The sequence below is a fragment of the Myotis brandtii genome, unplaced genomic scaffold (genome assembly GCF_000412655.1).
Source record: "Myotis brandtii unplaced genomic scaffold, ASM41265v1 scaffold3522, whole genome shotgun sequence".
NCBI classification, from domain to species: domain Eukaryota; kingdom Metazoa; phylum Chordata; class Mammalia; order Chiroptera; family Vespertilionidae; genus Myotis; species Myotis brandtii.
The window spans coordinates 55,371-68,382 of NW_005363550.1; the positions used below are offsets into that span (position 1 = coordinate 55,371).

The window sequence follows — 13,012 nt, forward strand, 5'->3', positions numbered from 1 at the left end:
GGGGAAGGAGTCACCCAGAATCACAGAGGAAGGGACTGTGGGGAAGGAGTCAGCCAGAATCACAGAGGAAGTGTCTGTGGGGAAGGAGTCACCCAGAATCACAGAGGAAGGGGCTGGGGGGAAGGAGTCACCCCGAATCATAGAGGAAGGGACTGGGAGGAAGGAGTCACCCAGACTCACAGAGGAAGGGACTGGGAGGAAGGAGTCACCCAGACTCACAGAGGAAGGGACTGGGAGGAAGGAGTCACCCAGACTCACAGAGGAAGGGACTGGGAGGAAGGAGTCACCCAGACTCACAGAGGAAGGGACTGGGAGGAAGGAGTCACCCAGACTCACAGAGGAAGGGACTGGGAGGAAGGAGTCACCCAGACTCACAGAGGAAGGGACTGGGAGGAAGGAGTCACCCAGACTCACAGAGGAAGGGACTGGGAGGAAGGAGTCACCCAGACTCACAGAGGAAGGGACTGGGAGGAAGGAGTCACCCAGACTCACAGAGGAAGGGACTGGGAGGAAGGAGTCACCCAGACTCACAGAGGAAGGGACTGGGAGGAAGGAGTCACCCAGACTCACAGAGGAAGGGACTGGGAGGAAGGAGTCACCCAGACTCACAGAGGAAGGGACTGGGAGGAAGGAGTCACCCAGACTCACAGAGGAAGGGACTGGGAGGAAGGAGTCACCCAGACTCACAGAGGAAGGGACTGGGAGGAAGGAGTCACCCAGACTCACAGAGGAAGGGACTGGGAGGAAGGAGTCACCCAGACTCACAGAGGAAGGGACTGGGAGGAAGGAGTCACCCAGACTCACAGAGGAAGGGACTGGGAGGAAGGAGTCACCCAGACTCACAGAGGAAGGGACTGGGAGGAAGGAGTCACCCAGACTCACAGAGGAAGGGACTGGGAGGAAGGAGTCACCCAGACTCACAGAGGAAGGGACTGGGAGGAAGGAGTCACCCAGACTCACAGAGGAAGGGACTGGGAGGAAGGAGTCACCCAGACTCACAGAGGAAGGGACTGGGAGGAAGGAGTCACCCAGACTCACAGAGGAAGGGACTGGGAGGAAGGAGTCACCCAGACTCACAGAGGAAGGGACTGGGAGGAAGGAGTCACCCAGACTCACAGAGGAAGGGACTGGGAGGAAGGAGTCACCCAGACTCACAGAGGAAGGGACTGGGAGGAAGGAGTCACCCAGAATCACAGACGAAGGGACTGTGGGGACAGAGTCAACCAGAATCATACAGGAAGGGACTGTGGGAACAGAGTCACCCAGAATCATACAGGAAGGGACTGTGGGGACAGAGTCACCCAGAATCATACAGAAAGGGAGAGGGAGAGAGAAACATCAATGATGAGAGAGAACCACTAATCGGCTCTTCATAAAAAAAAGGAATCATATACCATGTTTATGGATAGGAAGAATTAACATCATTAAAATATTCATACTTTCTCTAGATTCAATGCAATTCATACCAAAATACCAATGGTATATTTTGAAGAACTAGAAAAAATAATGCAAAAATTCATATGGAATCACAAAAAAAACACACCCACCCTAAATAAACTCAGTAATATCGAGAAAGAAGAAGGAAATTGGAGGTACCATACTACCTGACATCAAACTATACTTTAAGGCCATAGTAAGCAAAACAGCCTGGTACTGGTGTAAGAGCAGGAATATAGACTAACGGAACAGAACAGTGAGCTCAGAAATCAACCCACACCTTTATGGTAAATTAATATTTGACCAAGGAGGCAAGCACATACAACGAGGCAAAGATGGTCTATTCACTAAGTGGTGCTGGGAAAACTGGACAGATACTTGCAAAGGAAAGAAAAAGAAATGAGATCACCTTCTAGCCCCATATGCAAGGATAAACTCAAAATGGATAGAAGACTTAAAAGATAGCCTTGCAACCATCAAAATCCTAGAAGAAAACACAGGCAGTAAAATCTCTGACATTTCTCATGCAATATTTTTTCTGCGATATCTCCTTGGACAAGGGAAACAAAAGAATAAATAAACAAATGGGACCAAAGAGCTTTTGCACAGCAAAGGAAACCATCAACAAAACGAAGAGACAACCGACTAAATGGGAGGAGAACATATTCGCCAATGACACAGCTGATCAGGGGTTAATACCCAACATGTATAAAAAACTCAGATTACTCAACACCAAAAAGTCCAATTGAAAAATGGGCAGAGAGCCTCAATAGACACCTCTCCAAAGAGGACACACAGATGGCCAGCAGACATAGGAAAGGACGCTCAGCGTCACTAATCATCAGAGAGATGCAAGTTAAAACCACAGGAGCGATCACCTCACACCTGTCAGAGTGGCCATCATCAACAATCCTGAACAGACAAGTATTCGCAGGGATGTAGAGAAGAGGGAACCCTTGTGCGCTGTCGGCGGGAATGCAGATTGGCGAAGCCACTGTGGAAAACTGCATGGAGGGTCCTCAAAAAATTAAAAATGAATCTTCCTTATGACCCAGAGATTCCACTTCTGGGATTTACCCAGAGAAACCCAAAACACGGGTTCAAAAGCATATGTGCACCCCTATGTTCATCACAGCATTATTTACAACGGCCAAGAAACGGAAGTGCCCATCAGTAGAGAAGTGGGTGGATGGAATATTACTCAGCCATAAAAAATGAATAAGACCTTACCTTTTGCGACAGCATGGATGGACCCAGAGGGTATTATGCTAAGTGAAGCGAGTCAGAGGAAGCAAATAGCACATGAATTCACTTAACTGTGGAATCTAAAGAAAACACAAACAAAACCGAAGCACAAATTGATAGTTACAGAGCAGCCACGGGGAAGTGAAGTACAGCCTAGGGAATAGAGTCAATAATCTTGTGATAACTGCTTGGTGCCCGTTGGGGGACTGGAAATATCGAGGGGAACACTGTGTAAACGATATGATTGTCTAACCACTAAGCTGTACTCCTGAAACCAATATAAAATAAAATCCAAAGAAAAACAAAACAAAATAAAGGAATAGATCCCGGCCGGCGTGGCTCAGCAGTTGAGCATCAACCTATGAACCAGGAGGTCCTGGTTCCATTCCAGGCCAGGGCACATGCCTAGGTTTCGGGCTCCAGCCCCAGTGTGGGGCATGCAGGAGGCAGCAGATCCATGATTCTCTCTTCATTGATGTTTCTCTCCCTCTCTCCCTTCCTCTCAGAAATCAATAAACATATATTAAAAACACACACAAAGGGGTAGTCATCAGAGACAAGGGCACAGGACAACTATCTGGGGTCCTTTGTCTGACCTTCTGCCTTGCAATGTTCCCTGGGTATTTCCGGGTGAGAGTAAACTCCCCTTCAAGGAAAAACGAAGACTCCTTCAAACCCAGAGCCCGGAAGAGACAGTCCCCTGGAGCGAGAGCAGCGAGGAGGGCCAGGAGGGGTCCCTGGCATCCTTTCCTCTCGCCCTCACCAGGTGCCTCGGAAGCCAAGCGGTCCAGGGGGCTGAGATGGGCAGACAGAAAAGGCGAAGGACGTGGAATTCCAGCCCCAGTCAGAGCCTAGGCCACACTGAATGGAAAGAAGAGAAAAATGGGCCCAAATTCCGCTCGCCTCTGAGGAGGAGGGGGAGGAAGAGACTCACCGAGATGGTCAGATAGGTCCCCTCTGCCGAACACAGCACACAGTGACACAGCCTTGAACATAAACCCCCTGTCGCCCCCACCGCCCTGGCCCGGGCCCACCTGCAGCTGCACGGGAGGCCCCAAGTCCAGCCCCCTGGTCATGGGGGCCGATTTGGCCCATGGGGGGGTGCGGGAGGGTGGCCCCCTCCCCACCTGCAACTCCGCTTCCTTGAGGGGTGACCTTCCCTCCATCCGCCCCCCGTGGTGGCGGGGGTAGGAGGGAGTGTCTGAGGGTCCCCTCACATCCAGGGACCCTACAGTCCCGGGAGGGGTGTGTCTCTGGCTCCTTGGGGAATGTCTGGTGGAAGGAGAGGGAAGTCCAGTTTATAGCCCAGAGATGATGGAGCCCGGGCGGCCACGGGAGGGTTCTGGAAGCCACACATGTCCCGGACACATGGTCTACCAAGTGTACCGGTTAATAATGCAGATTTTCCCCAATAGACGGAGTCACACGTACGTTGATCTAGATGCGATTTGATATGTACGCTATTTGGTTGTATTGCTCCTTCAGATTCCCACTTGTTCTGATCATTGGCACACGCACTTTCTGAGCGGCACTTCAAAATGTACGAAGAAGTGGAATATTGGGGCTCTGAATGGTCTGCCTCAAAACAAGAAAAGTTCTATTGGGACGGTCTCCACAAATCACTTGAAAGATGGGGAATGTATAGCTAGCGATGGACATGACTCTGAATAAAGCACTTTTGATGTTTCTCTTGAAATTATCGTGTTTTCTTTGATTACAAAATCCTCATTTTTAACCAGATAACAGCTAATCCGCATTTTTAACCGGTGTCCACATTTTTAACCGGGTCCCCACCCGGGGCCAGCTTCTAGGACTATAATCTCCCGGGTTCTCGAGCCCCATTGTAGGTTCCCAAAAGACAGGTCAGTTCAGAGTCATGCACATGACTTATTCTTAGAATCATATTCTTGATTTTATTTATTATTATTATTTTTAATATTTTTATTGATTTCAGAGAGGAAGGGAGGAGAGAGCGATAGAAACATCAATGATGAGAGAGAATCATGGATCGGCTGCCTCCCGCACTCCCCACACTGGGGATCGAACCGCAACCCGGGCCTGTGCCCTGACCAGGAATCGAACTGTGCCTTCCTGGTTCATAGGTCAGTTCTCAACTGAGCCACGCTGGCCATATTCTTAACCTTAGACTAGTGGCCCATCTGCTATCCATGGCTACTATGACATTCATGTTTGTGGTGGGGTCAGTGGTGGGCTGGCATCTGAGGGGTTGAAAGGGAGCAAAGCTGGCCCCTAACTCCACCGGCCTTGACCACAGCTGGGACCCAGATGGGAGAGGTGGCCCCCAGGAGAGAGTCCAGGTGACTGGCCAGGGTCCAGGAACTGAGGGTTCTGTAGTGACTGTAACAGTGAAGGGCCAAGGGTCAGGGCACATAGCAGTGATGACACAGGGGCAGGGGGAAGGGGGCCTAAAGGAGGAGGAACGCTCTAGACTGGGAGGATGGAGAATTTCTGGAAGGAGGGAGCCATGGAAGGCATGTGAATGAGGATTTTGGGGGAAGGGAGCTCAGGCACTACCCTGGTTTACATGGGGGCCAAGGGGAGTGGGCCTTGGGGGTGGACATGGTCCACAGGAAAAAAGCAAGTTTAGGGCAGGCGTGAGAAGTGTGCTCTCCTGGGTTCTGCAGCCCCTGCCCCTTGTTCTAGAACATTCTCTGGGCAGCTCTTGGTGAGAGGGAAACCCCTTCAGGGAAACATAAAGACTTTTTCACTGGGTCCTTTCCTACAAGGTCAAAAGGATAGTTTTCACCTTTGAGGATAGTTGAGTTCAAGACCAAAGTCCAGAAACAAAAATGACCAAGAAAATATGACATCTGATTGACAAGAAGGATATTTTATTGAGAGCTGATCAGGTGCAGGGAGAAGAAAGAATGGGTGTGGAGGCAGGGAGATCCTCCTGGGGGTCCTGGAGATCTAGGCCCCAAAGGGTGAGAGGACTTGGGTCCTAGGAGCACTCTGAGGGGGCCACTGTCTTCTCCACGGTCTTCCCGTCGTGCGTGACCTGGCAGCTGTAGGCGCTGGCGGACTTCCAGTCTTGGCTGGACACGCTCAGGTAGCTGCTGGACGCGTACTTGTTATTGCTCTGCTTGGAGGGCTTGGTGGTCTCCACGCCCTGGGTGACGGGGGCGCCATTTGCCTTCCAGGCCACCGTCACGCTGCCCGGGTAGAAGTCACTCATGAGACACACCAGGGTGGCCTTGTTGTTGGCGAGCTCCTCAGTGGATGGCGGGAACAGAGACACGGAGGGTGCAGACTTGGGCTGACCTGTGGGTGCGGGAGGGGCAGGAGGGGAGAGGCTCAGGGTGCATCCTGAAAGCTCCTGACCTTGGTCTTCCTGTGGGCACAGTGTCCTAAGGACCCTGAGGGCAGGGGCCTCTCCTGGTGTGAGAGTCCATGCCATGCAGGGCAGTTTGGGGTGTTCATAGCTCATGTCCCCATTTTCTTGAGAAACCCTGAGGCTGGACACCTGCCATCACCCATCCTTGTGGGCTCCGTTCTGCCCCCCACACATCTGACTGTCACCCTCTGGCTCTGCCTTCTCCTGGTATCTGACTGAGCCTGTCTGTGTCTGTCAGTCTGTTTGTCCCACAAAAGATGCTCTGAGCCCTCTGACCTCCTGCTGGGTCCATCTGTGGACACCTCTGACCTGATCCTCTGTGCCGGGGGCTTTGGAGCATCGGCCAAAGGGCTCAGTTTTCACCCAAATCTATGTCTCCTGCTCCCTGTCTAAACTGGCTGGCAGCATTTTCTGATGAAATAGAAACTTGTCTGTCTGTCGTTGAGTCTCTCTCATTCTACAGTTAATGGCATCCCCACAAATTGGTCGAATCACTAGAGCTTTCATGCCATGGATTCTGCCATTCTTTCTGTGAGAATGTTCTTCCTGCAGAGACCAAAGACCACCTTGTCCTCATACCTGTCCTTCCATGCCCTTCCTCCAGCACCTTCTCTTACCCCCTGTGTCCTTCCTCCTGCAGGCTTCCCTGGTGCAAGTCTGGTCAGGACTCCGCATGGCAGCTCCATGCAGCCCCGGGGAGCCCTGCACCCCAGCAACATTCCTGGCCGCTGTTCATGAGTCCACAGTCCCTGAGACCTGCCCTGAACCTCTGACCTGGGTGTCTCTAGCCTTGACCCTGAGCGACTGGATCTCTCTAAAATTTCCACCCGCTTTCCCCTCGGTACTTCTCTTCCTCTCTTCCCCTTAAGACAGGGGCCACCAGGGACTTGCAGATATAAATCTTGTCCCACAGGAGCCCTTCAGGGGAAGACAGAACAGAGCCAACTAGAATCCAGCATGACCCTCCCAGACAGACAGAAGAATCCACAAGGCATCCTGTCCATTCCTCTGGGGTCAGAGGTGAATGGCTGAGGGTGACCAAGTAGGACAGTAAGAACAGGGATGGGAAGACCTCAGGTCCCCAAGGGCTGGGATCCTGGGTGAAAGCTTGGCCACAGGCTGAGACAAGACCAGAAAAAGAGCAAAAATAGCAAAAAACGGCCCAAATTTTGTAGGGGAGCAGGGAAGGAGGGGGAAGGAGACACTCACCTAGGACGGTCAGCTGGGTCCCTCCGCCGAACACATTACACTGTGACACAGGCTCATACAAAAACCTCTCTCTGGGAGGCCCTGCCCCACCCTTGAGCCCCCCAACCCCTCCCCCTGCAGCTGTGCTGGAGGAAGCCTGGGCCACTGCCCCAGGGGGTGTCTGGTCTGCAAGGGGCACACACACTGTCCCCCCTTTCAGACCAGCAGGTGACAGGATAGGGGACACGGTGCATTGCACGGAGATACCATTCTTGGAAGCAATTCTCCCAAAGGAATTAGGTGTTTGACAGGCTGTTTCCACTCTGCTCCCCTGGGATGTGGGATGAGTATGGCGGACATCTCTGTCATTGTGAGGAAGGTTCCATGGGAACGGGTGGCACGTCTCTCTTATGTCCAAACACCCCTAATCCCTGGGTGAGAGCATGAGGGGAGGGCAGTGTGTATTCCCTCCTCCCCCCACCCCCATTCCAGGGAAAGAAAGGTCTGTGTATAAAGTCTACTGGCAACTTCCTATGTCCCCGACCATCTGATCGAGACCTCTGGCTTATCTTCATCAGGGGCAGCCTAGATTGGGAGAGCACCGGTGATGTCACAGTGGGACTGTAGTCTTTGCCAACCTGCCCTTGAGGGTGAGCTTGGGGGTGTCCCCTGCCTTCGCTCCCAGGGCTGGAGTGGCATGGGGGTGCTGTCACCGGGGAGGCCTGACCTTGTTATAATCCACAGGCCACACTCCCCCTGATCTGAGATTGTCTGACCTGTCCTTACTCGGCTCCTGAATTCCAGTGGATATGCCTTCCCTGGGCCGCACTGGATGCCCATTCTGTGCCGGGATGGTGCCGTTTCTGATCCATCAAGGTCAACTCCCATGTCTACTCCACCTGAGATGCTGACATCACTTGCTCTGTCCTTAAACCAACCCCCAAAACACTCAGGTTGATCTGATTTCAGGGTTTGAGACCTTCATAATGGGGGTCCCAGGCCAATCTAGGGTCATCATGAACCTGAGCATGACCCAAGATCATACAAACAGAAACTGAGCTTCCTTGTGCCTCTTCCTCAGCCCAGGTTCCCAGCACCTTGAGATCCAGGCTCTCTGAGTTGGTAAGGGGTGTGGCATGATTGGGGAATTGTTAGGTTATATGATATTAAACTGTTTCCCTGCTGTATGACTTGTCAGTGTCGTTACTGACCTAACATGCATTGTCAGAGTTTGACAAACGCACCATGGGAGGCACTGTTGAAAGCTTTTCATGATTTTATGGGGAGGAGTCAACCAGAAACCTTCACCCTGGAATGGCTTTCCCATTGGATTCCATGAGGGGAAAGGGATGTTCAATGACTGTTCCCAATGACCATAGCCTTGGCTCCATGATTTCCTTCCCAATATTTCCATCTGTAGCTCACCTTGCCCTCTGGGAACTGTCTCCATTTCTCCCTTATCCCTCCTCAGGACCCCTGGATGCCTCTCACTCAGCCCTTCTACCTTTCCATGTGACAAGGACTGCATCCCAGGGGCTGGTCCCACAGGAGAAGTTCCTGCCCTGGGTCCCAGGTCCAATGGGCACTCAGAGCTCTTTGAGGTCCCTGGTGGGTGAGTGGAGTGGACCTCAGGTAGGTCCATGTCATGTCATTCCTGTCCTGCCCTTTATTACTGACCCTTCAACCCAGAGACCCTCTCCCACACAGAACACACATGCGAAATGTCAGATGAGAAATGACAGGAGTTTATTCAGGAGAAGGGGAAACGGGGAGGGATGGCCACCTGCCCAGTCTGAGGGACCAGGGCAAGAGCCGCAGGGGGACAGTGGGGAGCGGGGGAAGGGAGGGTCTGAGGGAGAAGTGTCCCCAGAAGTGGGGACTCAGGTCCTAGGAGCACTCTGAGGGGGCCACTGTCTTCTCCACGGTCTTCCCATCGTGCGTGACCTGGCAGCTGTAGGCGCTGGCGGACTTCCAGTCTTGGCTGGACACGCTCAGGTAGCTGCTGGCCGCGTACTTGTTGTTGCTCTGCTTGGAGGGCTTGGTGGTCTCCACGCCCTGGGTGACGGGGGTGCCATTTGCCTTCCAGGCCACCGTCACGCTGCCCGGGTAGAAGTCACTCATGAGACACACCAGTGTGGCCTTGTTGTTGGCGAGCTCCTCAGCGGATGGCGGGAACAGAGACACGGAGGGTGCAGACTTGGGCTGACCTGTGGGTGCGGGAGGGGCAGGAGGGGAGAGGCTCAGGGTCCATCCTGAAAGCTGCTGACCTCGGTCTTCCTGTGGGCACCGTGTCCTGAGGACCATGCAGGACCCTGAGGGCAGGGGCCTCTCTGGGTGTGAGATCCATGCCATGCAGGGCAGTTTGGGGTGTCCCTAACTCAAGTCCCCATTTTCCTGAGAAACCCTGAGCCTGGACACCTGCCATCACCGTCCTTGTGGGCCCCGTTCTGCCCCCCACACATCTGACTGTCACCCTCTGGCTCTGCCTTCTCCTGGTATCTGACTGGGCCTTGTCTGTGTCTGTCAGTCTCTTTGTCCCACAAAAGATGCTCTGAGCCCTCTGACCTCCTGCTGGGTCCATCTGTGGACACCTCTGACTGATCCTCTGTGCTGGGGTCTTATGGTCTTTGCCCTCAGGGTTCTGTCCCCACCCCACCCCAAATCTACCTGTCCTGGACTTTCTTTTAAGTGAGTATGAGTTTTTCTGATGAACAAAAAGTCTGTCTGTCTCTCCCTGGGTCTCTCTCATTCTACAGTCAATGGAGTCTCCGCTAATCGGTTATATCACTGGAGACTTTATGCCATAAATTGTATCTTACCTTTTGAGAGGATATTTGTCTTGCAGAGAACAAAGACCACCTAATCTCATACCTGTCCTTCCATGGCCCTTCCTCCAGCACCTTCTCCTCCCCCTGTGTCCTTCCTCCTGCAGGCTTCCCTGGTGTGAGGCTGGTCAGGACTCTGCATGGCAGCTCCATGCAGCCCCGGGAGCCTTGCACCCCAGCACCATTCCTGGCCCCTGTTCTTGAGTCCACAGTCCCTGAGACCTTCCCTGAACCTCAGACCTGGGTTTCTCTAGCCTTGGCCCTGAACTTCTGGGTCATCCTAAAATTTTCACCGGTTTCCCCTCAGTGCTTCTTTTCCTCTCTTCCCCTTAAGACAGGGGCCACCGGTGACTTGCAGATATAAATCTTGTCCCACAGGAGCCCAAAAGGAAAGAGAGAACAGAGCCCAACTAGAGTCCAGCATGACCCTCCCAGACAGACAGAAGAATCCACAAGGCATCCTGTCCTTTCCTCTGAGGTCAGAGGTGAATGGCTGAAGGTGACCAAGTAGGACAGTAAGAACAGGGGTGGGAAGACCTCAGGTCCCCAAGGGCTGGGGTCCTGGGTGAAAGCTTGGCCACAGGCTGAGGCAAGACCAGAAAAAGAGCAAAAGTAGTAGAAAACAGCCCAAACTTTGTAGGGGAGCAGGGAAGGAGGGGGAAGGAGAGACTCACCTAGGACGGTCAGCTGGGTCCCTCCGCCGAACACATAACACAGTGACACAAGCTCATACAAAAACCTCTCTCTGGGAGGCCTTGCCCCACCCTGGAGCCCCCCAACCCCTCCCCCTGCAGCTGTGATGGAGGAAGCCTGGGTCACTGCCCCAGGGGTGTCTGGTCTGCAAGGGGCACACACACTGTCCCCCCTTTCAGACCAGCAGGTGACAGGATAGGGGACACGGTGCATTGGACAGGGAAAGAATTCTTGGAAGCAATTCTCCCAAAGGAATTAGGTGTTTGACAGGCTGTTTCACTCTGCTCCCCTGGGATGTGGGATGAGTTTGGCGGACATCTGTGTCATTGTGCGGGATATTTCATGGGAACGGGTGGCACACCTCTCTTATGGGCAAACACCCCTAATCGCTGGGTGAGAGCATGAGGGGAGGGCAGTGTGTATTCCCCCCCCCCACTTCCAGGGAAAGACAGGTTGGTCCGTGTAGAGTGTCTACTGGCAACTTCCTATGTCCCCTACCATGTGATCAAGACCTCTGGCTTATCCTCCTTAGGGACACCCTAATTTGGGATAGCATTGGTGATGTCACATTGGGACTGTAATGTTTGTCAACCTGCAGTTTAGGGTGAGCTTGGGGGTGTCCCCTGCGATTCTTTCCAGGGGTGGAGTGGTATGGGGGTTCTGTGTCACCGGGGAGACCTGACCTGGCTGTAACCCACAGGCCACGCTCCCCCTGATCTGAGATTGTCTGACCTGCCCTTACTTAGCTCCTGATTTCCGGTGGATATGCCTTCCCTGGGACGGTACTGGATGCCCATTCTGTGCCCAGGACTGTGCCCTTTCTGATCCATCAAGGACAACTCCCATGTCTACTCCACCTGAGATGCTGACCTCACCTGCTCGATCCTTAAACCAACCCCCAAAACTATCAGGTTGATCTGATTTCAGGGTTTGAGATCTTCATGATGGAGGTTCCAAGCCCAAACTAGGGTCACCTTGAGTCTGAGGCTGACCCAAGACGATGAGAACATAAACTGACCTACATTGTGCCTCTTCCTCAGCCCCGGTTCCCAGCACCATGAGATCCAGGCTCCCTGAGTTGGTAAGGGGTGTGAGCATGATTGGGCAATTGTTAGGTTATATGATATTAAACTGTTTCTCTGCTGTGTGACTTGTCAGTGTCTTTGTTGACTTAACATGTATTGTCAAAGTTTGACAAACGCACCATGGGAGGCATTGTTGAAAGCTTTTCATGATTTTAAGGCAAGGAGTCAACCTGGAACCTTCAGCTGGTAATGGCTCTCCCATTGGGCTCCATGATGGGAAAGGGAAGTTCAATGTCTGTTCCCAATGACCATAGCCTTGGTTCCATGATTTCCTTCCCAATATTTCCATCAATAGCCCACCTTGCACTCCTGGTCCCTCTCCAATTCTCCCTGATCCCTCCTCAGGGCTCTTGAATCCCTCTCATTCAGTCCTTGTCCCTTTTCAGGTGACCAGGACTGCGTCCCAGGGGCTGGTTCCACAGAAGTTCCTGCCCTGGGTCGCAGCGCCCATGGGCACTCAGAGCTCATTCAGGTCCCTGGTGGGTGAGTGGAGTGGACCTCAGGTAGGTCCATGTCATGTCATTCCTGTCCTGCCCTTTATTACCGACCCTTCAACCCAGAGACCCTCCCCCACACAGAACACACATGCGAAAGGTCAGATGAGAAATGACAGGAGTTTATTCAGGAGAAGGGGAAACGGGGAGGGATGGCCACCTGCCCAGTCAGAGCGACCAGAGCAGGAGCCGCAGGAGGACAGTGGGGAGCGGGGGAAGGGAGTGTCTGAAGGAGAAGTGTCCCCAGAAGTGGGGACTCAGGTGCTAGGAACACTCTGAGGGGGCCACTGTCTTCTCCACGGTCTTCCCATCGTGCGTGACCTGGCAGCTGTAGGCGCTGGCGGACTTCCAGTCTTGGCTGGACACGCTCAGGTAGCTGCTGGCCGCGTACTTGTTGTTGCTCTGCTTGGAGGGCTTGGTGGTCTCCACGCCCTGGGTGACGGGGGTGCCATTTGCCTTCCAGGCCACCGTCACGCTGCCCGGGTAGAAGTCACTCATGAGACACACCAGTGTGGCCTTGTTGTTGGCGAGCTCCTCAGCGGATGGCGGGAACAGAGACACGGAGGGTGCAGACTTGGGCTGACCTGTGGGTGCGGGAGGGGCAGGAGGGGAGAGGCTCAGGGTCCATCCTGAAAGCTGCTGACCTCGGTCTTCCTGTGGGCACAGTGTCCTGAGGACCATGCAGGACCC

The 13,012-nt window shown here is 53.3% G+C and overlaps 2 protein-coding genes and 1 gene segment (V, D, J or C); all 3 read right to left on the reverse strand.

Annotated features, from left to right (window-relative positions):
- Positions 1-5,512: 5,512 nt before the first annotated feature.
- LOC102250846 lies at positions 5,513-8,447 on the reverse strand. The segment is given in 3 exon segments: positions 5,513-5,964; positions 7,247-7,317; positions 8,437-8,447. Coding segments are annotated over 3 exon segments (402 nt in total).
- Positions 8,448-8,949: 502 nt separating this feature from the next.
- LOC102251143 (Ig lambda chain C region) lies at positions 8,950-11,841 on the reverse strand. The gene is made up of 3 exons (XM_005871695.2): positions 11,766-11,841; positions 10,725-10,844; positions 8,950-9,432 (listed from the first exon to the last, which is right to left on the reverse strand). Exons 1-3 carry the CDS (start codon positions 11,839-11,841, stop codon positions 9,113-9,115), a joined length of 516 nt encoding a protein of 171 aa, XP_005871757.1. The 3' UTR covers positions 8,950-9,112.
- Positions 11,842-12,584: 743 nt separating this feature from the next.
- The window catches only part of LOC102251428 (Ig lambda chain C region), a 3,048-nt gene continuing 2,620 nt past the window's right edge, over positions 12,585-13,012 (reverse strand). Inside the window, exon 3 of the mRNA XM_005871696.2 lies at positions 12,585-12,906. Coding sequence (XP_005871758.2) covers positions 12,587-12,906 — 320 coding nt within the window. The 3' untranslated portion in view covers positions 12,585-12,586. The remainder of the gene's footprint in view (positions 12,907-13,012) is intronic.